The 25,571-nt window shown below is 38.2% G+C and overlaps 2 protein-coding genes across 4 annotated transcripts in view; one reads left to right on the top strand and one right to left on the bottom strand.

Annotated features, from left to right (window-relative positions):
- Positions 1-16,512, top strand: part of LCORL (ligand dependent nuclear receptor corepressor like) — a 150,216-nt gene extending 133,704 nt beyond the window's left edge. The window contains exons 7-8 of one of the 3 annotated variants that reach the window (XM_070398837.1): positions 6,083-6,109; positions 13,863-16,512. In XM_070398837.1, the coding sequence (XP_070254938.1) occupies positions 6,083-6,109; positions 13,863-14,040 (205 nt within the window). In that variant the 3' untranslated portion in view covers positions 14,041-16,512. The remainder of the gene's footprint in view (positions 1-6,082; positions 6,110-13,862) is intronic. The other 2 variants (XM_070398847.1, XM_070398826.1) reach the window with 2 other exon arrangements.
- NCAPG (non-SMC condensin I complex subunit G) overlaps positions 16,220-25,571 on the bottom strand; it is a 39,248-nt gene continuing 29,896 nt past the window's right edge. The window contains exons 13-21 of the mRNA XM_070398771.1: positions 25,228-25,347; positions 22,503-22,730; positions 21,440-21,621; positions 20,233-20,407; positions 19,804-19,965; positions 19,451-19,589; positions 18,986-19,072; positions 17,374-17,443; positions 16,220-16,427 (exon numbers count right to left, since the gene is read on the bottom strand). Coding sequence (XP_070254872.1) covers positions 16,304-16,427; positions 17,374-17,443; positions 18,986-19,072; positions 19,451-19,589; positions 19,804-19,965; positions 20,233-20,407; positions 21,440-21,621; positions 22,503-22,730; positions 25,228-25,347 — 1,287 coding nt within the window. The 3' untranslated portion in view covers positions 16,220-16,303. The remainder of the gene's footprint in view (positions 16,428-17,373; positions 17,444-18,985; positions 19,073-19,450; positions 19,590-19,803; positions 19,966-20,232; positions 20,408-21,439; positions 21,622-22,502; positions 22,731-25,227; positions 25,348-25,571) is intronic.

The following is a 25,571-nucleotide window of genomic DNA, read 5'->3' on the forward strand; positions in this document are numbered from 1 at the left end:
TCATCATCTCTTGGGGAACAGTGAATAGGCAACTCCAGTGGAAAGATGAGTGCTATGATTGCAGGGGGAGGTGCATTGTAGGAGCACATGGGAGGGAAATTGAACCCAGGTTTGGAGAATTGGGCAAGGATTCCTATATGGTTATATCTAAGCTGAGATTGGAAGGGTGCCAAGGTAGTAGAAAGAAGTTGGGAGAGTGTCTCAGCAGAGCAAAATGCTTGTGGAAAATCAGGGTGACAAAAAGGCTTGTTTGGAACACTAAATAATTTTGTCCAAATAGCTGAATCATAAAATAGGGATTAAGGATGGGGCAGGGGGTGAATGGGAAAATGGCAAAAGATAAAGCTACCTAGGGAAGCTTCATCCAAATTGTACGTTCATAAAAAAAAAAAAAAAAATTTGAGCCCTAATAGTGACATTAATGGAGAAGAATAGATGTATTTGAGAGAAAGTTCTGTGAAGTAGAATCAATACATCTTAGAAAGTAGAGGAATAAAGGATGACATCCAGGTTTTTGGCTTAAGTATCTGGACAAATTATAGTAATTGCACTGAGGTATAAGAACACTCAGGGTATTCAGTTTTAGACATAAGGAATTTGAGGTATTCGGTGAGATATCCAAGAAAAGGTGTTTAGAAAGCTATTAGTTAATAGGGCCTTTTTGCTCAGGAGAGAAGTCTGAGCTAGAGATAAAGATTTGGGTATCAACAAGTCATCTAAGCCATGAGAGTGGGAGAGATCATTCAGGTGAAATGAGAAGAGCCTAGGATCTCAGAGCCCCAAAATATGGAGAAAAGAAAAGATGTGTACAATAGACTGATTAGATTAGTCAGGAGGTGAGAGGAAACCAGGGGAGGGCGATGAAAAGGAAATATGTCACAACAGTGGAGAAAATAGCAGTGTGGACTGTTGATAACAGATCAATTATAGTTGACTTGGGAGGGAGCAGTTTTGGTGGGCTAACAGAGCAAGGAACCTAATGATTGAGTACATGCAGGAAGAAGAAATGAAGGGAATTAGCACAGAAACTATAAATGGGTTATGATTGGAGAGGACATAGGGAGGTAATGAAAGGGAAGCCCTGTTTAAGGCAGGTTTTTAAAAAATGTCAAATGCTAATAGGAAGATCAGTGGAAAATGAAAGGTTGAAGATACAAAAATGAGATGGCAAGCAGTGAAAGTTGGGATGAAGCCCCTGAGTTGATTATTGGATGTTATGAGGCATCATTAACGAGATTAGCCTTGGCCATAAGGGTCACTTCTTTCCTAAAACATAAGAAGAGTGGGGTATATATGAGGACACAAATCACTTTATAAATTCACTAAAGGCTCGGCACACGAATTCATGCACCAGTGGGGTCCCTCGGCCTGGCCTGCAAGATCAGGCTGAAATCAGCTCTCCGACATCCCCCGAGGGGTCCCGGATTGGGAGAGGGCACAGGCCAGGCCAAGGGACCCCACCGGTGCATGATCGGGGCCAGAGAGGGACCACGGGAGGGGCTTCAGGGCGTGTCCGGCCCTGTCTTGCCCAGTCCCGATTGGAGCCTATCAGGGCTGGCCAGCTGGGGAGGGATGTGGAGGTTGGCCAGCCGGGGAGGGACCACAGGAGGGCTCCAAGGCATGTCCAGCCCATCTCGCTCAGTCCCAATCGGCCAGACCCCAGCAGCAAGCTAACCTACTGGTTGGAGCGTCTTGCCCCCTGGTGGTCAGTGCACATCATAGCAAGCAGTTGGGTGGTCTTAGCATGTTACGCTTTGATTGGTTGAACGGATAACCAGACACTTAGCATATTAGGCTTTTATTATATAGGATAGGCAAAATATTGAGGATATTTGAGTCTATTTTCTATGAATCAAGAGTTCTATAATGGATGTTGATAATGTGGATAAGATTAAAAATACTGTCTCAAGAAATAACAGGATTGAACAGTTTTGTGATTTTATCTCTGCAGCCAGAGTGTAAGCATGGAGAAAGATGGACCCTTAGGTTTGATAGTTATTGGGACCACCAAGTGGGTATAATAGAAGGACAAAGAGATCAAGCCAAGAATTCATTCAGTGAATAATGAGAAACTATATGATCAAGGTGTAATTCTAAAGAGTCTTTTCTAGTAGCATGCAGTATATATTTGAGGGGGGACCACAAAATGGTGTACGTGAAGCGCTAATTACAAGACATGATTTCTGAGGTGCTAATGGAGTATGACTATTGGAAATAATAATGTAGTCTTTTTTAATTTCAGTTATTTTCTTTTGAGTTCCCAAAGCAAATGTGTTGCCTCTTCCTAATTGATAGATATGTGGATATAAATAAACTGACTTTGGACACCTCTGAGGAAATTTTAAAACTAGAATAAATTTTAAAATTGATATGGACTTAAAGCTACTAAATTCATGGTTCTCATTCTAAAATGTTGAATTTCCCCATAAAAGTTCAGAATTCAAGGTGACACTTTGAATTGCATTCTGAGATGACTGGAAAATGTTCAGTTTGTCAGCTTTTCCTTTTTGTCATCTACCCTCAAAAATGACTGAGTATACATTTTTCTTTTCAAATGCTGTTTTTCACACAGATATATAACTGATAGGTGATTTTAATTAACAGTATATTCTTCAACAAGCTGAAACCCAGACTAATCAACCATACATCCTCTGGTCTTGCTTTTGAACATTTTACCACATTTTTTGAATCCTGACTCAAGATTTTCTTTTAAATTTGTATGATTGAGGCATTGACACAAAATATTCTTAAACATTTTTAATACAATTTAAAGTTCAGAGTTTCTTCATATGCCATTATTCAGTATCATAATTTAATGGAAAAACTATGAAGCTAGAATAGGTGACTTTCTAAATTTCATTATGATTGGAAAATAGTTTCCAAATGGTTCACAGTCACCCTAATCTAGTTGGCTCCACAAGCATTCCAAAGATGTGTTTCAAAAAATACTAGTCCCCCAAGGTGTTCTGTGTACAAAGGATCCCATGGTATAACAACACTGAGAAATGCTCTGTTCTCTTCCCTGTGCTTCTCAAATCACAGTGAGTGCCCCATTAGCTTGTTAGACTGTATTCTCCAATCTTTATGTTTATGATAACTTTTTATATCCTACTGCGGAACAAAACTAGAAAATATTGCTCTACATAGTTTCCTACTAGGGTTTCTCTTTATTTACTGTGATATTTCCAGAAAGAATGCAATGACTATAAAAATGTAATTTAACTTACAAACTAGATTTATTCTTGTATATAAATTAAGTTAGAGTCATCAAAATTGCAAGTGCCTTATAAAGATTCACTGTTAAAAGAACTCTGGTAAATACCTATAAGCCAAAGATGATCACATTCTGGTCAGTCTATTTTGTAAGTTTCATTTTTATATACTAGACTAGAGGCCCAGTGCACGAATTTGTGCATGGGTGGGGTCCCTCTGGGTGGCTTACAGGGATCAGGCCAAAACCCGCAGTCCAACACCGCCTGCAGCTCCTACCTGCAGCTCCTGCTCATCCCGGCCCCACTATGCCTGCCGTGAGCTCGCACCCAATCAGTCCCGATAGGGAGAGGCTCACGCTGCCACAGCAGCACTCACCAGCCATGAGCCCTGCATCTGGTGCATTCCCAAGGGGAGTGACTTGCAGGAATGGGCTGAAACCGGCTCTCTGACATCCCCCAAGGGGTCCCAGATTGTGAGAGGGTGCAGGCCAGTCTGAGGGACCCCACCTGTGCACGATCGGGCTGGGAGGGACCAGTGGGGGGACTCCAGGGCGTGTCCAGCGCATCTCACTTAGTCCTGATTGGCCAGACCCCAGCAGCAAGCTAACCTACCGGTGGGAGCATCTGCCCCCTGGTGCACGTTATACTGACTGGTCGACTGGTCCACTGTCTGCCCCCTGGTGGTCAGTGCACATTATAGAGAGTGCAGCCTTAGCATATCATTAGCATATTATGCTTTGGTTGGTTGTTCGGTTGTTCTGCTGTCCAGTCTATTTGCATATTACCCTTTTATTATATAGGACTGGAGGCCCAGTGCACAAAATTCATGCACAGGGGGAAGGGGGTTGTCCCTCAGCCCAGCCTGCACCCTTTCCAATATGGGACATCCCTCTCACAATCCAGGACTGCTGGCTCCCAACTGCTCACCTGCCTGATTGCCCTTAACCGCTTCTGCCTGGCAGCCTGATCACCCCCTAACACTCCCCTGCTGGCCCAATTGCCCCTAACTGCCCTCCCCTGCCGGCCTGGTCACCCCTAACAGCCCTCCCCTACCAGCCTGGTTGCCCCTAACTGCCCTCCCCTGCAGGCCTAGTCACCCCCAGCTGTCCTCCCCTGCCAACCTGGTCGCCCCTAACTGCCCTCCCCTGCAGGCCTAGTCGCCCCCAACTGCCCTCCTTTGCAGGCCTGGTCACTCCTAACTTCCCTCCCTTGCCAGCATGGTTGTCCCTAACTGCCCTCCCCTGCCAGCCTTGACCCTAACTGCCCTCCCCTGCAGGCCTGGTCGCCCCCAACTGCCCTCCCCTGCTGGCCATCTTGTGGTAGCCATCTTGTGTCCACCTGGGGGCCACCATCTTGTGTGTTGGAGTGATGGTCAATTTGCATATTACCTCTTTATTGTATAGGATTTTAAGTGCTGAATTAAAGGCAGAGTATGGTAGCAGTGCATTCAAGATGGCTTTACTATCGGTATTGCAAATCATGAGAAAATAATTTGTGAATTTAAATATGAGATCATTGTCTTCTCAACTCAATTAATCCACAATTTTAATTTGGTCAGAACTAGATGAAAGGAAGAGAGATATTTTAATGTAAAAATTAGTAAATTCATTGACATTCATTTTTATATGGGCTTCATATTACCACTTTGCTAATTGCCAGTGCCTTAGGTAAAACTATTAAAACTTTTATTCAGTTATTTAAAGTATTATAATGAAATCAGGAATTTTTTAAAAGTTATTCTCTTTACAATTTAATTTTTTCCCTATTGTCATTTTCATAGGAACTGAGTAAAGAGAAGAATTTTAGGTCATGAAAAGCTTCTGATTTTTACCATAATACTTATTAAACTACTAGAGGCCTGGTACACAAATTCGTGCACGGGTGGGGTCCCTCAGCCTGGCCAGCTATTGGGGCCATCTCGCCCAGACCTGATAGGGGTTGGCCTGGGGGAAGGACTGCAGGAAGTTAGCCAGCCGCAGGAGGTTGGCTAAGGGAGTGCACTGACCACCAGGGGGCAGCTCCTGCATTGAGTGTCTGCCCCCTGGTGGTCAGTGCGCATCATAGTGTTCGGTCGACAGGTTGTAACAATCACTTAGGCTTTTATATATATAGATAAATCAGCTACTTTGAGAATTCCTTGTCTTGGTGTTTTTTCTAGACTTTTTCTTGAATATCTTATATCCCATTACTTTGTCAGCCATCATTGAGTTATTTTAGGATATCCTGCTTCGCTAATTGCCCCATGTCTTTCATGGAAAACCATTCCCTTTAATCAACAAATATTTCTAATTGTTTTTACTTTGGCAACATAATTAAGTATAAATTAAAGAAAGATAATTTGGCTGATTTTCCATACCACTGGGTGTGGGGTATAAAATTATTTTTAAAGATAATTCCCTAAATCAGGAGTCTGGTCCTTGGCACACTTGTAAGTGAAGCTCAGTTGGAGCACCAGTGTGCCCTTTCATAGACACGTCTTCTGTTGCTGGTGTTGTGCCACAGGAGCTGAGCTGAGTAGTTGCAACAAAGATCATATAGAGGCCCCAAAGCCTAAAATATTCACCTGGCCCTTTGCAGAAAAAGTGTGCTCACCCCTGTTTATATCAATAAGAATTTTTATATGGAGTGGCTAGAAAAAAAGTCATTGGATTTTTTTTTTTAGATTAAGATTATTTTATCCGGTTCATACCCAACACCATCCACTCCCTCCTGTTGTCCATTCCCTCCTCCCATACAATGCAATGTATTTCTGACAGGTAGTGTTGTCTTCTCTCTGTGGGACAGGACTTGTCTGCATCCAGCAGAGTGATGCTAGGGGAGCCATGAGTGCCAATTTTATTGTTTTGTAAATCTTTATTCTCTCCCTGCAGCCTCCAGCCCTGCTTTGTCTATATGAGGTAAGTTCAAGGGTCATCCTTCTTTTCCTTAACCAGGCCCTACCACCTGTTGGAAAGAGATTGATCTTGGTGCTTCACACCTTATGTTCCTTCCCCAAGTGTTCTCTTCTCTCCTTTTCTACCCCTTTTTTTCTTTTCTATTTCTTCACATAGGAATTCAAAATCTTAGTTCAGCTCTACTGGCTGCCATCCCTCCCCACTTCATTTTCCTAGGCATTATACAGTTTTCTTTGTGGTGGAGCTGAGCATTCTGTGATTACTATGTTAAGTCTGCTGAATGTACCTGTCATGTAATTACAAAAATAAAAGCAGAGTAGATATCTGAATGATTTCATCCTGCCAGGTTTTATCTTGTGTTTCTGTTTGTTTGTTTGTCTAATTTTAAACAAAACCTTGGCTTATACCTCCCCACAATTCCAATTTCAGGCAACCTGGAAAATTCATTTGTTTCTAACTTTGTTTTTATGTTACATAAATATAGAAATCTAGACCCCCATTAATTTATTCTTTCAAAAATATCTCATTTATAACTTAATTCAGTTATGATTGTAAAATATGCTTTGTCCATTTATTATGTTTTACTTTGGATTATACTATTTCTGTGTTTTTAAGTTTATTAACCTTTTCTCTACCATTGTCTAATCTGCTGTTGATAAATTCCAGGGTACTTTTCATTTCATACATTTGTATTTTCACCTCCAGAAATTTAGATTTAGTATCCTTTGTATCTACCATATACATCCTCCTCATACTTGTGCTTTCTTCAATTTCTTGACTGTGTGGAGTCTATTTAAAATAACCTGCATTAACTTCCTTGTGTGCTAATTTTACAATCTGTGTTGTCAGTTTCTATTGATTGACTTCTCTCCTCATTATGGACTATGTTTTCCTGTTTTTTGCATGCCTGGAAATTTTGATTTGATGCTAGCCATTGTCACTTTTGCATTGTATGCTGGATTTTTTTTTTAATGCCTTAAATGTATTTGGGTTCTATTCTGGGCATCATTAACTTTTGAGAAACATTTTTATTCTTTCAAATGTTGCTTTTGAGCATTGTTAGGCAAAGCCAGAATAGCCTTTAGTCTAGTACAGTGTTTCTCAACTGGTGATGATTTTGTCCTGCAGAGGATATTTGGCAATGTATGGAAACATTTTTTATTGCCACACCTAAAGGGTAGAGGCCAGAGTTGCTGCTGAACATTCTACAATGTATAATAAAACAGTCCCCACAATAAAGAATCATCTGACTCCAAATATAAGTAGTTCCAATGTTGAAAAACCCTGTCCTAGAGCTAATTTTATGCCACTAGGTAGGCAATACCAATACCTGAAGACTGTATCCTGCCCATGTATTAGAAGGCCTTTCCATTCTTGCTGGTGGGAACACAGATTATATCTAATCCTATAAGGTCTCTGTCTAGGGATTTTCTGCCTGGTTCTTTTCAGTAGTTTTTTTTCAAAGCCTTGGGAAACAATCATGCACAGATCAGTATCTACAGAAGCCAGGGGAACCCTACATAGATCTCTGGAGCTCCTTCTGTACAGCTCTCTCTCCTGTACTCTGACCCACAAAATCTAGTTGACGTGGACTCCCTCACCTCCAAAGTTTGTCTTCTCATTTCAGGAAGATTTCCAAGCTAAGCTATTTTGGGTTCCTCTCCCTAGACTGGGGCCTGGAAACTCACCAAGCAGTAGCCAGAGAAAATTCAGCACTTAACATCCTTTGCATCCCTTCTTTCGGGGATCACTGTCATCTTGCAATTTCTGTCACCCAGTCTTAAAAACAAACAATAAATAGTATTTCATATATTGTGTCTGTTTTTGTAAGTTGCTTAAAGTGCGCAACTTACAATAAAATTCAGTTCTTCTTCGTGGCCAGAAGTCCCAGATTTTTTTTTTAATAAATTTGTATCCAGCCCTGACCGGTTTGGCTCAGTGGATAGAGCGTCGGCCTGTGGTCTGAAGGGTCCCAGGTTCGATTCCGGTCAAGGGCATGTACCTTGGTTGCAGGCACATCCCCAGTAGGAGGTGTGCAGGAGGCAGCTGATCAATGTTTCTCTCTCATCGATGTTTCTAACTCTCTATCCCTCTCCCTTCCTCTCTGTAAAATATCAATAAAATATATTTTTTTAAAAATAAAAATACATAAATAAATATTTATCCAGTTTCTATATGTTAGGTGCTGAAAATAGTATGACCAGCAAGCATCTTTACTTTCACCAAGTTTGTATTTTAGTGGGAGGAAAAGTAAAATAGAAAACAAGACAGTGGTAAATTCTGGTAATGAAATCAGAAGATTTAAGGAATTTCTCGGAGGAGCTCTTAGGTTGAGTACTCAGAAAAATGCTTTCTGAAGAAGTATTGCATAGGGTGGTGGAGTGGAGACATCTGGGATATCATCGCTGATTGAAACTGATTAGGAGGAGAACCCCTAAGAGATTATAGGATAAGGAGAAAAGAAAGCCTAGATAGACTCAACCTTGAGAAATTTCAACATTCATTGGCCAGGGAGAGCAGGACATGCAGTAGAAAGAAGAGGCAGAGGAGAGCCAATATTGTGTTTTGTCTCAAAAGCCAAAAAAAAAAAAAAAATGTTTCAAGAAAGAGGTTGTCTTACTCTGCTTGAGGTGCCATAAAAAAATAACAGTAGATTAATTAATAAATAAAACCATCGATTGTGTGGCAAACAATGGAAATTTATTTTCTCACAGTTCAGGAGGCTGGAAAATCTAAGATCAAGGTCTGAAGGGTTCCTTTTCTATAAGAGCTCTCATCCTGGCTTGCAGATGACCACCTTCCTGTTTTTTGGTGTATCCTCAACTTAAAGACACACCAATATCATCAGATTAGTGACCCACCCTCTGATCTCAGTTCACCTTAAATACCTCCTAAAGGCCCTGTATCTTTTCATACAGGGAGTTAGGGCTTCAACATGTAAACATGGGAGATACACAGTTAAGTCCATAGTAGAAGAAATGGTCAACTGTGTTTAATGTTGTTAGGAAGGCAAAAAAGTTGATTTAAACATCATACCTTAGACATCATTGGTCACTTTAGTAAGTGCTATTTCCATGGAGTGAAAGACCTAGAAGCCAGATTGGAGTGGGTTAGGAATAAGAAGAAAATGGTGATAGCAAAAGTATAGAGTAACTCATCAAAGTAACCTAACTCCAGAATTTGAAGTTAAAATTCAGATGAGTTCAAATTCGATGGTTTCAGTTACTTTAGAGGAGCTATTGCAATCCCAAGTCCCAACACAGAATTCAGTTTCTCCCCCCATACAACTGACTTCTTTCTCCCTTTGAAAAGATCAGTATGTTTGTGAAACCCAACCTAAATGGTAGCTCTCAAAAATATCAGTTTATGCCTTAACACTTTCTTTCTTTACCTTGAGAAATTGAAAGATATGACTAGCAGCTCCTTATTTAGTTAAATATGAGGAAACTTCATGCTCTAAATATATAGCTCACCTAGTTAGTTATCGCTGTAGCCCTTTGGGATACCTTTCTGTCTGAAATCTGCAGATCAGACACTTACCATATTTTAAGTATTTTTTAAGTAGTATATAAATGGATATTAACATGGACAATCTGACAACATTACAACCCATGAGTTAGTATGCAGGGTACAGTCATAGATCATAGGTCCTGAAGACTTCTACTTTCCAGTTCTGTGACCTGGATAAGTCATTTTACTTCTTTGAGCCTCAATGTGTTGCTGTTAGAATTGAATGAGGTAATGTAAAAAAGACCTTTAGCATAGTGCCTGACATACAGCAACTGCTCCATAAATATTTTCAGACCTTAATCACACTAAACTTTATTGTTTCCTACAGTTGCTAGCTTGCATTCAAGTGTGTTGTCTATATGACAGAAATGAACCATAACATTTTTCCAGTAATAAAGCAAGTTTAAGTTATTAGAGCTGGATTTTTAAAACATTGTTTTTGTTAGAATTACCAGTAACCATTAAGTCACAAATGATAACTGTATTTCTATGACCTACAAAAGATTTTCGTCTCTTACACTTTGCAAATGCATATCTATATATGTAAAAGCCTAAGCAACCGTCCAAATGGTAGCTATGGTGCACAGTGACCACCAGGGGGCAGACGTTCCAACCAGTAGCTATGGCACGCACTGACCACCAGGGGGAAGACACTTAATGCAGGAGCTGCTGAGCTGTGGTGACTTGGCAGCTGCAGTTCTCAGGTGACGCACCTGGAACCAGAGAGGAGGGAGCCCGATTCTGGGGTGTGTCACGCAAGAACTGCCCTCTCGCAATCCAGGATCCCTCAGGACAGTGGTCGGCAAACTCATTAGTCAACAGAGCCAAATATCAACAGTACAACGATTGAAATTTCTTTTAAGAGCCAAATTTTTTAAACTTAACTATATAGGTAGGTACATTGTTATTAACTTAATTAGGGTACTCCTAAGCTGGCCTTTGCTAAAAACACCCTCAATCTGAGGGGTCGACCTCAGCGAACGTACCCCCACTTCTTCTAACACCACTTCTTCAAAATAGATTCGCCCAGGCCAAAAACCGACTTATGCACATGGGCCACGAAGTTTCAATCACGCTGTACGTGCGCGCCTGCGTGATATTTTGTGGAAGAGCCACACTCAAGGGGCCAAAGAGCCGCATGTGGCTTGCGATCCACGGGTTGCTGACCACTGCCTCAGGGGATGTTGGAGAGCCATTTTTGGCCCAGATCCCCATAGGCCAGGCCGAGGGACCCCACCAGTGCATGAATCCGTGCACCGGGCCTCTAGTCTACACTAAGACAAACATGCAAATTGACCGTACCTTAGCCACACCCACCAGCCAATAGGAGCGACTATATGCAAATTAACCCAACCAAGATGGCGGATGGCAGCCATGAGCTGGAGCAAGCAGGAGTGGGTTGTCCCTGGCAATGGAGGAAGCCAAGCTTCCCTCCTGCCCGCCCAGGCTACAAAGTTTCAATTATAGAAGGTAAATAAATCCCAGAATAAAAAAAGGAAAAAAAAAGGCTGGGAGCTTCCGTCGCTGGGGGGGCTTGGCCAGCCTGAAAACGGCCCTCAGCCCCTCACCCAGGCTGGCCAGGCACCCCAGTGGGGACCCCCACCCTGAAGGGGGTGTGACCAGCCTGCAAACACCCATCAGCCCCTCACCCAGGCTGGCCAGGCACCCCAGCGGGACTCCCACCCTGATCTGGGACACCCTTCAGGGCAAACCAGCCGGCCCCCACCCATGCACCAGTCCTCTAGCCTATATAATAAAATGGTAATATGCAAACTGACCCTAACAGCAGAATGACTGGGAATGACTGGTCACTATGACACACACTGTGCACTCCCACAGGGGGAGCTCTGCTCAGCCACAAGCCAGGCTGGCGGCTGCCAGTACAGCGGTGGTGGTGGGAGCCTCTCCCAACTCCTCAGCAGCGCTAAGGATGTCCAACTGCAGCTTAGGCCTGCTCCCTGCTGGCAAGTGGACATCCCCCGAGGGCTCCCGGGCTGCCAGAGGGATGTCTGACTGCCAGCTTGGGCCCGATTCCCCCAGGGAGCGGGCCTAAGCCAGCAGGTGGACATCCTCCGAGGGGTCCCACACTGCAAGAGGGCATAGGCCGGGCTGAGGGACCCTCCCCCTCCCCCCCAAGTGCACAAATTTTTGTGCACCAGGCCTCTAGTATTCTATAAGCTTCCATTCTAATGGTATAGAGGCTGTCATTTAGGGTGGATTAAAGCCCTGAAACCTTAAAAACAGATGTTGAGATAAGTATTTCTGCACCCCTTGCCCTTGTTTTCACCTACCATCTAGTTTACAGTAAGAGCCTCTCTTCCAGCTTCTTCCTCCTTTCACCAAAATATGCAGTGTTAACTAACCCTTTGCATTTCTCTATAGCTGTGTGGTTTTGAGCATGTTAATGGGCTCTCATTAGATCATCAGGAATATAGAAGGTAAGCAGGGAAGTTGTCATTTTTTTTTCTTACAGATGAGGAAAATTAAACTGAAAGGGGCTAAAGTTATTTGTCCAAGGTGAATAAAGCTGATTATTATTAGTGTCAGAATTAGAATCCAGGTCTTTACATTCTTTCCCCTAAATCTTTACTTTCAAGAATACTACTGTAAACATTGCTGAGATTTTGATAGAATTCTAGGTTTAAGTGTATATTTGTTAATTATACATGCCAATCTGTATTAGTACTAACATCTTTTTTCTTCCTATGCATATGTAGTTTTGTGCCTCCCTGGAGTTTGTGTGCCCAAATTTAGACTACACTCTCTAGAAGTTTTCTTTAAAAAACTGTCTTTACAGTATTGCAAAGAATCCTGTGGTTATTAAAGTATTCTTCTGTAATGAATACACCTTTGTCAGTCAAATAACTTAACGGAAAACAAGGTTTTTATGACCATGATTCGTTGGATACTTGATGTACTTATCTACCACAATTAATATAATTATATTTTCATGGCCTGCCTTAGAGTTTCTCAAAGAAGTGTACATCAGATTTTTTTGTTTTGTAAACACAAATAATAAAAATTTGAAGACTAGAGTCCTTGGAGGAAGGGAAAACATTACTGCTTTATCTGAGCTTTGCCAACTTGAAAAATAAAAGAATTTGAGGTCCATGCGGACACACCAGTCTAATAGTAACCAATGTAAATATTATCAAAAATCAGTTAAAATTTCTAATATGAATGAAAAGGTTGTTTTGGATCTCTGATTTGTCACATATCAGGCCATGATTGACTTTAAATAGAATCCTATTATTCACATGTCTATGTTTTGGCTTAAGTGATTTACTATTTGTTTTTCTTTTTATTGTTGAGATTACAGATGTCCCCCATTTTATCCCCTTGCCTCCCCCTCCACCAGGCTCTCACCCCACCTCTGACTTTCACCAACACTGATTTACTATTTTTAAATGACATCAGGAAATGCTACTGAAGTCTGGATGCTGCTGCCATTTACGACTCCAAGTCACTTAATACTACACAGTTCATTTTAGTCTTTACTAATAGGATCATAGACCTGTGTGGTTACATAAAGCTTAGGAAAGATCAACTAATGTATAGCGAGCTGTTAGTTTATAAACAATGTTCACATCTGAAGATGTGAACTGACTCTCATTAAGGCTCAGGATTACATGTGTATTGCATGTCGAGTGGACACTCAAGTTTCTGTGAGTCTAAAGATTTTCATCAGAGAGCTAGTAGGCAGGCATAATGGCAAGAGCAGGGACTGTAGTCCAGTTCCAGCCCAGTGACTATAACCTCAGGCATACTTGTACCTAAGTCTCCAAGACTGACTTTTATCATTTATTATGAGGATAAATATACTAACCTTGCTTGTTATGAAATTTAATAATACATGTGAATGTGCCTAGTAGGCATTCAACAAAGGCTAATTCCTTCTTGTCTCAAAGTGGCTCTGATTCATGGTAGGCTGAAGGACAAGTTAAAAGGGACGAATCCTGCCAAGTTCAGTTCTGAAATATACTGACGAAATCTGTAAATGCAGTGATCTTTATCCAGTGGTATCTGAGTGACTGACTTCTCAAGTACCTGGCTCATTGTGTATTCAGTTCAGTAAGGAGGCAGGATTTATTTATAAACAAAAAAATACTTTCAGGATAATACATGCTCTATCCACTCTAATGTTTAGAGGTCCCAATAATAAAACTAAATTTTCTTTTACAGGGTTGATAATTTCTTTGAAACCGAAGTAAAACTGAAATGCTTTACACTTTTTTTTTTTTTTCAGCATGCTACAAATGAAAAATGATGAGAAACTGAATTTGTCTGATGGGAATACAGCAAGTAGCCCTTTGAGCCCCATTAAGATGTGCCTTAATCATCCCACTGAATGGAATCTGAATTTGACAGCATCTCTAGCAAGCTGTACAGTTCAAAACCAAAATCTCACAAGTGAAGAGAAATAGATTGCAGTTCTTCTTGCACTATCCTTATTTTGTACGTCAATATTCTTTCTGCTGAACAATAAGCATTTACCAATTGATCTTGAAATATTTCTAGTCCTGTGATTTGTCTTTATATCATTAGCATTAATCACTTTGATTATATTCTTTGTATGTTTTTTACATGTTTTACATCAGACCATTGTGGAATTTTGCAGTACAGATGGATTTTGATGTTTCTCTTTAATGGTATTTTGTGAAATTTGTATGCCCTAAGTTTAAATACATAGTTGTCCCCAATTTTATTTCTGTGCACAAAGTTTTAATATATGACGTACTGCGTGATTTGGAAGTGTAAAGATTTGTGATGATGACCTGACCCATGAACAGTTATAAAGCTGGTGGATACCAACTACCTCGAATTGGTGAAAGGCAAAGGTATCTCTTAGAAGTATATCATTTTCAAAGTTATATATATAGAGAAAAATTGATCACAGTTTATCAAGTAGCATGTTTCCATTCATAGGAGAATTTGAGCTGATCAGTTTTCTTGCTCTGTATTTTTAAACCTTTCAAGTCTGTGAGAACAATAGCACAATTACACATTTACTCTTCAGCAAATGTGTGCCTCTTACAGACAAGAATACTATTTGGTTTCTGTAAGTTACCAGTTTTGAAAGAAAAATGGTAAATGGATTTACATCTACTGATTTTATGGTATTTTAGCCATTTATTTTAAAGTGGAAAGGGATTTTTTTTTTAAATCAGGATATTCCTTACCTTTAACTCTAAAAGTGCAAAAGCATAGCTTCAGCAATGGCTTATGTGATTGTGTCTAAAACTTGAACAGTAAGAATACTAAAGGTTTGGTGCTTAATTTGTTTTTTTCCCAGCCAGATACAGAAAGCTTTGGTTTGGTGGTCCATGTAAGTATGGTAGTCTCTTTAGATAGCCTGGCTATGAGGTAAATGGAATTTAATTTGTGGACATTTTAAGTCCTTATTTCTCCCTACTCCACACGCCCCCAAACAAAAATTTTTTAAATGGGGATTTAACAAAAGAAGACTTACATAAAGAATTTGAAGCACAGAAAAAGAGCCAACAGAATGGAACTCACCTATTTTTCATTGTTTATATCACTACCATATCTGCCTTTTCTTTTTGCTTAATAAGCATTCTTTGTAACTTTTAGGCTCCTTTTATATTTTTGAGTTTTATAAAGCGCATATATATGTATGTAATATAGCAATTTGGTTCTAAAAAGCACAACAACCTTTAGCTCCATCTTAGAACATCACTTTAAATAAATGGCCTCTGATAAATAAAGCACAATTATTAAAACAGATCCAAAGTTAGGGCATTTCTATTCTGAATAATAAAGAGAAAAGGCAATTAACAGATGGATAAGAAAAGGTGTTTTGTTGGGTGTTGCCTGAGGAAAGGGGACTGATTTCATACAGTACATTTCATAAGTTAGGCAAGTGCCAATTTCAGAAAATAAGTTGATAATGAAAAAATAGCGCCCATAAATTAGTATGTAGAGGACTTCCTGTCACATTATTTTCCCACTAGTATTTTTTATCCACAATAGTATTATGCCAAAAAAAAAAAAACAGAAAGCAAGTGTATGATTAATATGTACATGTGAACATCTCCCCAGCCCAGGGAATAGCATCATTTTAGGAAAAGAAATTACCCATTCAGACAGCATATCAAAAATGTTTTTAGTATAAGAAATGCAAAACAAAATCAAAATGAGAACTGTTGAACTTGGACGATGAGGACTCTGGTTCATTATACTAGTCCTCCTCCCTGAAAGTGAGCTCATTTCTAGCAAGTTTGTGTACTTCACTTGCCCTTGGGGTGTTGTTTTTAAATGTGTTCTGAGATTGGGAATGTGTTCATCTGTGTTTGATTTGCCATAAGTTTCTCAAATGCAGACTATTAGCTAGTTACACTTAAAAGTTTCCCACAATGCTATGATTTTAAATGTGAGAGTTCATAGGCATCATCTGGAAAGCCAGTTTAAAAACCAGGTTCCTGGGCCCACTTTAGATTCTGATGGAATCCCTGTGACTGACGCAGATGGCTTGCAGAGCGCATTGACAGACGTGTCCTGATGCTTTCATACAGGCCAAAGTCACATGGAATCACATGGCAGAAAGTCCTATAAGACATCAGGCAAAATTTTTCTAATGTTGATACAAGGGTTAAGTTTATTAAACAAAGAACTAAAATAATTGTAAAAGACATTTGTAAAAGAACTCCACCTCCATCATCTCTTCGCCTAATTTATATCTTCTTTGAGAAGTTGCTCCAAGTTCAGTTTACTTTTTGCTAGTGCTGCTGTTTTGGCTCGTCTTGGTAATCTCATCTTCATTTCTGATTCTGGCTCTGGAACTTCATGATCACTAAACAGATTTTGAAAATACACCAATTTAAATACAAGCTTTAAAACCACAGTTTATTTGTAAATAAAATGTTTTTTGTTTCTGACAGTGTGTAATTGATATCCTGATTCCAGTAAGCTTAAAACTAAAATCTCAACCAAAACCAAAACACTTCGACTGGCTATCCAGCAAATTGAAAGTATGGGAAACGTAGCTAATTTCTTTTTATATCTATGTGGAACCTGGTGTTATACATAAGGAAAAGAAAAAAAACTTTTGTAGTGAAGGTTGTTGTTAAACAGGGGCCATAACAACTGCCCAAAGGTGTGTTTTTTTTTTGAGAATTTAAGAAATGGAAGAAAAAAATTAAGTTCTTTTGATTTAGGCAATAAAATCCTAAAACACTGTAAACAGCATGTTTCCCCAAAAGATTTTTAAATTTAGTAAAAACTTAATCTAAAAGTATATACTGAAAGTATACAGTTTTGCCAATGAATAAATGAATGCAAGAGAGCTACAACTGTTGGCTTCCAACAGTGGCTAATTGGCAGAAACCAAATATAAGCCCTATACTAATATACCCAAATTATAGGCAGAATTATTCTGTAACTATAAATGTAGAGAACCCAAACCTAAATCTCAAGAGTTGCTAATTCAAGATTAGAGGAGTCATATACACATGACCATGTAATTAGAAGAATACATGGAAATATAAATTGAACGAACATATGAAAGATGACTACCTAGTAGTAAAGGCCGTGCCAACTAATAGAAAAAGCAAATAAGCCATAGGAAGTCAAATGCTCTTGATAGTGGAATCCAAGACATAGCTATGTATGGTTTTCACTGATTATCTTGTTATCTGTTGAGTTTTTCTGTCCCAGTAGAAGCACTGTACAATTTTTTTCTACTTCTAGACCAAAAATAAAAAGTAGACCTCTACGTACTCTACACATGCATAACATACCTTGCCGAGTCAGCCTCAGAAGTCTGTCGTCTCCTGCTAATCCTGGCTGCAGCTGTCACTTTTCTCCGTCCTTAAAGACAGTTTGTTATCAAAATGATCAATTGCTTAATTGTTTTTAATCTATTTCTGGGCTACTAAGTCCTTTATTTTCCCTCTTTAACACATTTCCTCCTTGATAGCAATTATCAACAGAGAAAAGGAACTTAAGATTAAAAATTTATTAATTTATTTTGTAAGCTCTGATAATAGGCAAGGGGAAATTAAGTTATAAATAGGCAAGTTTCAGTTAATAATGAGGAAAGACGCATGTGAAAAACGTGCTATGTAAAGAAAGAACCTCTATTATGCTTATAGTACAGTGTATGGAGAAGCTAATGAAAATTAAAGCAGAAAGGTAGGAAGGTTAAGCCCATAACAGGTCCTAAAGAAAGAGAACTTGAATCAATAAAGTAATGGCTTCTTGGAAAATATTCAAACATATACATGGCCAATCCAAATATGTTCTAAAACATATTTCAGTATAAAAATTAATCTTTGTTGTTTTTGGAAGTTGCAAAAATTCTACTTGCTAGAAATTTACAAGGTTAAGAAGACAAAGATTAGCCTGGGATGCTCCCCATTTATAACAATACATTTTTAAAAGTTTGAGCTGTCAAAAAAAAAGGTGGTAGTCTAATGGATAGTATCTAACTAAAAGCAATCTTATTAAAACTATATTTTTCATATGATTATTTGGTTGAAATTTGTAAACCCTACTTTTTCATGTGAGACTTGTTGGTTTTTCACCAATAAACCTTACATATTTGCTTTTAAACTTCTAATGTAATTATCCCCAAGAAAATATCCAACAATATGGGACTAATTTGGGACACCCAGCAATTAGCATTTAATTAACTGACTAGCTACAAAATATTATGGACAGATTTTATTTACAAAAATATAAAATGCAGAAGAAAAAGACCTCAAAAACATTTTCAAGGATTAAAATAATTGTTGGCTCATGGGTGGTATTATTAGTGTTCTTCATATTGGTATGCTTGGATGTATTTCCTGATTTTCTGTAATAAGCATGCATTGCTTTTGTAATAAGAACATAATAAAACAATAAAAAAGTCTTGAATTACAGATTTTTTCCCAAGTGATCCCCTAATAGTCAACATTTACTTTATTCCAACAAGTCCCCTATTGGATATCCCTTGGGAAATAAATTATGTTGGGGAAAAATAAAATGGGGAAAAAAGGAAAACAGAAACCCAGAAAAATACTAGGCAAATAAAAGGGACAAAATTGCTTAACCATATAAAGACTAGAACATAACTAATAATATAAAATCATCACTGATCATTTACTGATAAAAATCAACTTAATCCAAATAATCCTTTACAATATGATCTTTTGCATCATATTTCATACCAAAGCACTTGGAGCAACACTGACCATCTTTTAGATGACACAGCAAAACCTAATTATCAGCTGAAAGAATTAAAAAGCAAAGAATACCTAAGACATTTTTCCCTATGGAAACAAAGATAAGGAAACTTGCAAAGTAAGTAGTTCATTGGAAAACAAACTTGGAAAGTTGTATTATAAAATTAGTCAATCCGTGCACTACCTCTGGCAGTCTTTCGCTGAGTGGATTTTGATGCTCGGGTTGCTTTTACATCCTTGAGAGGAGTTACACATACTTCTTTATTCTTTTCTATTACAGGAAATATGCAACAATGTAAATAAAAAATAGCCTCATGAAATAGTTTAAATGGTCTAAGTCAAATTTTCATAAAACAGAAATCACAACCAGTCCCATTAGCAGCTATTGGAAATTTATCATAAATCAGTGTTCCAAAAAATGTGAATAGTGGCAAGTAAGTAAGCAAAACTCCCAGTCATATGGTGAGAAATGTACACCAAAAAATTGTAAAAGTAGAATAAACACTTAGCAGTTACATGCTTTCCCAAGGGGATTAATTAGAAAAATTTCCTTTTCATTTCTGAAACCCAACCACATGTTATAAGATAAAAAAATGTGTCTCAGTAAAGATGAGAGGACAGAATCTTATTCAGGTTAGTTTGCTGTTACCCTCTTCGTTTTCACACACAGTCGTGGTTGTGCTGGCATCCTGTGCTGCCACAGCTTGCTCACCACAGTCTTTATTTCCTTTTTCTAACTGCATCTTGATTTTTTCCAAAGCTCTCAGACATATCCTGTCTTTTACTTGCTATAATAGAAAACATTAACATTTTTTAAATACAGCATTTTCTAATCTTGCAAAAAAGCTGTATGCTGATATCAAGTTGTTTTAAGACATTCTAAAATTCTATTAAACTATGAAGGAAATATTTACTTCAAATGAGCAAAGTCACAGTATGCTAACATGTATAATTTTACTTTGATAAGAATATATACAGAAGAGTACTTAGAAACTACTTTACCTCCAGAATCTCATTTAACAGAACCAAAAGATCTTTAGCAAGATTGGTACTGAGTTCTAAAGAACTCAAGGCTTTTGTATAGACCCGAATTTCTGGTGAACATGGACATGTTAAGATCTCATTGCAAATTTTTATAGCCAAATTGTCATGAACTGTTAAGGCCTGGAAAAGCAAGAGAAAAATCTTTGTAAATTGAAAATGGCATGATTATACTACAGTCCTACACATCTAACAAACATTTCCAACTAATTATCTGCCATCATCCCAAATGCAAAATGTCTAAAACCAAATTTAACATATTTCTTCCCAGAAATCTCAAGATCAAAATGTATCTTCAAGGAATCAGAGGGATTATTTTACAAAAACAAAAAACAGTGACCTGCATCCTAATCAGCCCTACCATCCATAGGCTGACATATTCACACCCACCTGATAATCTGGGGAATTCTTGGCCTTAGGATGCAATCCACTTGGTCTTGTCAAATCTACCAGTAACTCAGTAACATTAGTGATATCTATTTCAGCTAAAGGAGAAGAGGCAGGGGCATTGGCCAGTGTTTGCAGAGTTGGGAAAAAGGCTTCTTCAAAACATTCCTGATTAGTCCTATTGAAAAACAATTTGAAAGTATACTCTCAAAGAAAAAGCACATGATTCTTAAAAATATCTATATATATAAAAGCCTAAGTGATCATTACAACTGGTAGACCAAACACTATGATGCGCACTGACCACCAGGGGGCAGGTGCTCAATGCAGGAGCTGCCCCCTGGTGGTCAGTGCACTCCCATAGACAACCTCCCACGGGCATCTAACTTCCCACAGTCCCTCACCCCAGCCAGCCCCAATTGGGCTCTATGGGGTCTGGGCGAGATGGCCCCGATAGCCGGCCAGGCTGAAGGACCCCACCCGTGCACAAATTCGTGTACCGGGCCTCTAGTATCTATATAAAAGCCTAAGTGACCATTCCAACGGAACAACTGGTCGACCAGTCACAATGATGCGCACTGACCGCCAGGGGGCAGATGCTCAACGCAGGAGCTGCCCCCTGGTAGTCAGTGTGCTCCCACAGGGGGAGCGCTGCTCAGCCAAAAGCCAGGCTCACAGCTGGGGAGCATAGCTGTCATGGCGTTGGGAGCCTCTCCTGACCCCATGGCAGCACTACTGGGCAGTGACAGCAGGCGCAGCAGGCCGGGATGAGTGCAAGCAGCACAGCGCCTGATCCCGGCTCAGGCTCCTCCCTGGCTGCCTGCCACTTGGTGCACAGCTACATCCCTCGGGGGATGTCCGACTGCTATTTAGGCCTGCGGGAATGGGGGGCCTAAACCGGCAGTCGGACTTCCCCCGAGGGGTCCCGGATTGCGAGAGGGGGCAGGCCAGGCTGAGGGCCACCCCCCACCCCATGAATGAATCCATGCACCAGGCCTCTAGTATTATGTATAAAATTCTTCCCATCAAGACACAGTGCATTTTCATCTGCAAAGAACCAAATAATTCAGGTAGAAAACTCTAGTAAGTTCTTATTTCACCACTTAACACTGAAGAAAAATAAACAAAACAATACTATAGATATGATCCTGAGGAATGTGAATGTAACTTCAAATCAGATTCTGACTCAGTGATAGGGCTGAATAAATACCTGCTTGCATAAGCAAACATGGGAAAGAACACGCCTAGACAATGTCGAAGTCGAACATCCTCTTCCGTCACAGGATTGTACCATAACAAGATAAGACGAGACAAAATCCTGCTGCTGACCAGCAGCCCAGAAAACATCAGCTTGGCTAGTCCTTCTGCAGCTCCTGTCCTGAGTTCAGACACCTAATAAAAATGATTTTCATTAAAAGAAATGTTTTATTTGTATTTCCTTTTAAGCTTTAAAATGTAGCCTGTCCTACAATATTTTTATCTGAACTATCCAAAATCATTCATGTTATTATGAATTTGTTAAAGGCAGAACTATCAAATCACAATAATCAAAAGGTAGTGAACACCTAAACTTTTGGTGGCATGTATGTAAAATGGAATATTGTTCTGCTATAAGAAGAAATGAAGTACTGATGCAAGCTACAATGTAGATGATCCTCAAAGACAAGCTAAGTGAAAGACACAAAGTCACATACTGTATATAATTCCATTTATATGAAATATCTAGAATAGTTACATCTGTAGAGACAAAATGCAGATTCATGGTTGTGAGGGGCTGGTGGGAAGGGAAACAGGCTAACTGCTTAATGGGTTAACTTTCCTTTTGGGATAATGAAAACTTTTTTTTAAAAATTAGAGGTGGTGCTTGTACTACATTGTGAATGTACTAAATGCCAATAAATTGTTCAAGTTAAAATTGTTAGTTCATGTTATGTCAATTTTAACTTAGTAAAAAAAAACAATATTTCTTAAGACTCTTGGGGGAAAAATATTTTAAGTCATAAATCACAAAGACAGGGAAAAAGATGAAAATATGATAGCAACCCCTTCCAATAGTCATTTCATTTTTGTTACACTGCAATTCTCGGCACATGGAATTTGATAGCAAGGAGCTAGGTATACTGGAAGTGAAAGTAGAATTTAATTATGATAGTCAAAAGGCAAAATTTTTAAATGTCAGCCAAGTTTAAACTGTAGCCTAAACATTATAAGGAACATAAACATACATGCTGAAAATGACAATTCGGAATAACAGGGCTGTGATGATTTCCTACCTCGCTATCTAGGAAATCAGAGAGAAGTTTCAGTACATTCTTGGCTGTAGCAGTCACTTCTTCAGCTTCTTTTGACTCTTGCTCTTCATCAGTGTTTATTTCTACACCTTCACTTTGAACGGCTTTCACTTTCTTAGTTGTAAATGGTTCAATCCCAAATGTCATCAGTTGGTCAAAGATTGCCTTTAAAGCACTCATTTTTATTGTCACATCATCAATTTGCAAAACCTAAATTGAAACAGCCCCCAACAAAAAAAAGGGAATTCAGTAAAACTTTGGTTATGCTGCGTAAAATTAACATGTATCTTATTTTCTCAGTCTAATTTCAGAACGGTGTCAAGCCCACATAGAACATTTTTCAAAACCAATTGAAATTTCCATTTTTTGGTTATTTTTTTTATTTATTTGTACCATAACAGTTATATTTTCTTCAGAAGAAGTTCATCTTCAGTCAAAAAAGTCTGGAACTAGTGTCAGGCTGAATTATATTATTTGTTCCTTTTATTTTGTTAAAAAATGTTCAACTCTGATTTTCTCTTCTTAGCTAATTTCAGATTTCATTAACAGTGAATTCCATTTTCAGTGAACTGGACTGGAGGTGATCTGGAAAGCCCAGCAATTTGTGTGATCTATCCTGATATAAGAAAACTGAATTCCTACATAGCAAATCTCACAACCATGACAAATAGAGCTGAATATTTCTATTATAAAGAGATTTACTATAATCTTTAATGACTTAAGTTTTGGTGAGTGATAAACTACTTGACTATATTGATTACTTTTAGAATGTACAAAATTTCACATGTAACTCATTTTATTTCATTTGAATACAGCATTCACAAACAACGTTTTTAATTTTAAAAAGTTATTTTATTCAAGCAAATATTAATAGCAAATGCCTAAAAAAAGTAAATTTAGAGATCAACGTTGTTTAAATTAAAAAAAAAATAAACTTAATTTTTTAAAACTTTAATTCCATGACTAGGCTGCTCTTGACTGGTTTGATTTGAAAGAAGTTAAAATTGTGGAATAGTCTTGATAAGAAATATTCATTTATCTTCCACATCAACTTGATTTTGACAAGTCTTTTTCACTACAGAAAATTACATAGGAGCAAACAGTACCAAGGCTCCCACAGCGCACTCCTCTCTCTCTCGCTCTCATAGGGGTGACTTAGTATTAAATCATTACAAAATACTCCAGGACACTCTTGAACATTAAATTCATATTGCATTTTTTCTGTCTGAAATGACCAAACCACATTATTATTATTACTGATATTATGTCAACAAAAGTTAAAAGGATCAAAATTCACATTTCCTCTCTAAAGGTCAAGTGAACATAAATATTTTTTAAAGAGTTCAATGGTATTACCTTTGCTGCCGTACTAGAAATTTTGCATAACTGTCAATCTCCTCTGTCAGGGTTCCAACTTGACTACAACAACTTATAATTTTTCGCAGCATTCACAATGGTATATAGGACATTTTAAAGAATGTTTTACCTCAGTTTTAGAGCCAAAAAGAACTATTTAGTTAGTTAGACATAAATGAACCCTTCACTATCAAATGTTCTACTAAGATTTTGCTTCCACTTCAAAAAAAAAAAAAATACAGCCCCTCTTCTGGGTATCTATCCAAAAAATTTGAAAACATTTATTTCCAAAGTGCATGTACCCATTTGTTTACTGTAGCACTATTCACAGGGGCCAAGACATGGAAACAACCAAAGTGTCCTTCAATAGACAACTGGAAAAAGAAAATGTGGTACATATATACAATAGAATTCTACTTAGCCATAAGAAGAGATGAAACACTGACATTTGCAACAACATGAATGGATCTTGAGAATATCATGCTTAAGTGAAATAACTCAGAAAAAGAACCATATAATTTCACTCATATGTGGGATATAAAACTGAAAACAAATGAACAAGAAAAACAAACAAAAATTCATAAACACAGATAACAGTATGGTGGTTACCAGAGGAAAAGGGGGAGGGAAGGTTAGTAATGGGTAAATGGGGTCAAATATATGGTGACAAAAGAAGATCTGACTTTGGGTGGCGGACACACAATGCAATATACAGATGATATATCATAGAATTGCACACCTGAAACCTATATAATTTTATTAATCAATGTCACCCCAATAAATTTTTTTAATTGTCAAAAAAAAAAAGTATGACCAGGGTCAATCTAACACTTCAAGACCCTAAACTCCTAAAAATACAGGAAACTGAAGTCGAGAATTTTCTGTTCTAATTTCTTAGCAAAACCTCTTTAAAAATGAACAATTTTATTCCCTGGTCACCTAAAAGCCATTATATTTCACAACAGTAAACAAGAACTTCCTTTAGAATTACTAGCAGAATCACTGATGCCTACTGTACTATATATTGTTTATTTTTCATCGTATTTTCTCTTCTAAAATGTACCATCCTATCTTATTTTTTTCTAAGCCTAGAATAATGCTGGGCATATAACTTGCACTCAATAAGTATTTACTGTATGATTAATTTTAAAAATCCTTAAATAACTGACATTTCACCCCTTTTCTACAGAGATGTTTGAATAAGAAAAATCAAAAGATAAAAATTAAGTCTCTAAAAGTCATCATAATCATCATTTTCAATAATATTAAATTTAGAGTACTAGCATTATCATCACAGATTCTGAGTATATTAGAAAAAACAATCAAGATTTTGTCACAAAATAAATCCTACCTGTAAGAGCAATACAAAGTGTTTACTTGCAAAATTCTGATTCTGTAGTCCACAGCATCCCAAACATAAAACAGCCAGATTTCTTACTACAGGATGAACACTTATTATTCCAGGAAGAATCTAAAATGAATTAGAGGTTATAATTTTTACCAGGACAAGAAGTTTACAATATTATATTAAAAACATGTTCAAAATAATTTTTTTATGATTTTTGTATACCAACATTTCCATATTAACTCAAAGAATTCAATTTTCAATTGAAAAGGTAAATATTAAATTGCTAAACAGAAGAATATAGCCCGAGTGAAATAATCTGATCATGAGACTCCTCCTCCACCTGCTAA

This window comes from Myotis yumanensis, unplaced genomic scaffold (genome assembly GCF_028538775.1).
Source record: "Myotis yumanensis isolate MYYU_CA2020_CCGP unplaced genomic scaffold, mMyoYum1.0.hap1 SCAF_1, whole genome shotgun sequence".
Taxonomy (NCBI): domain Eukaryota; kingdom Metazoa; phylum Chordata; class Mammalia; order Chiroptera; family Vespertilionidae; genus Myotis; species Myotis yumanensis.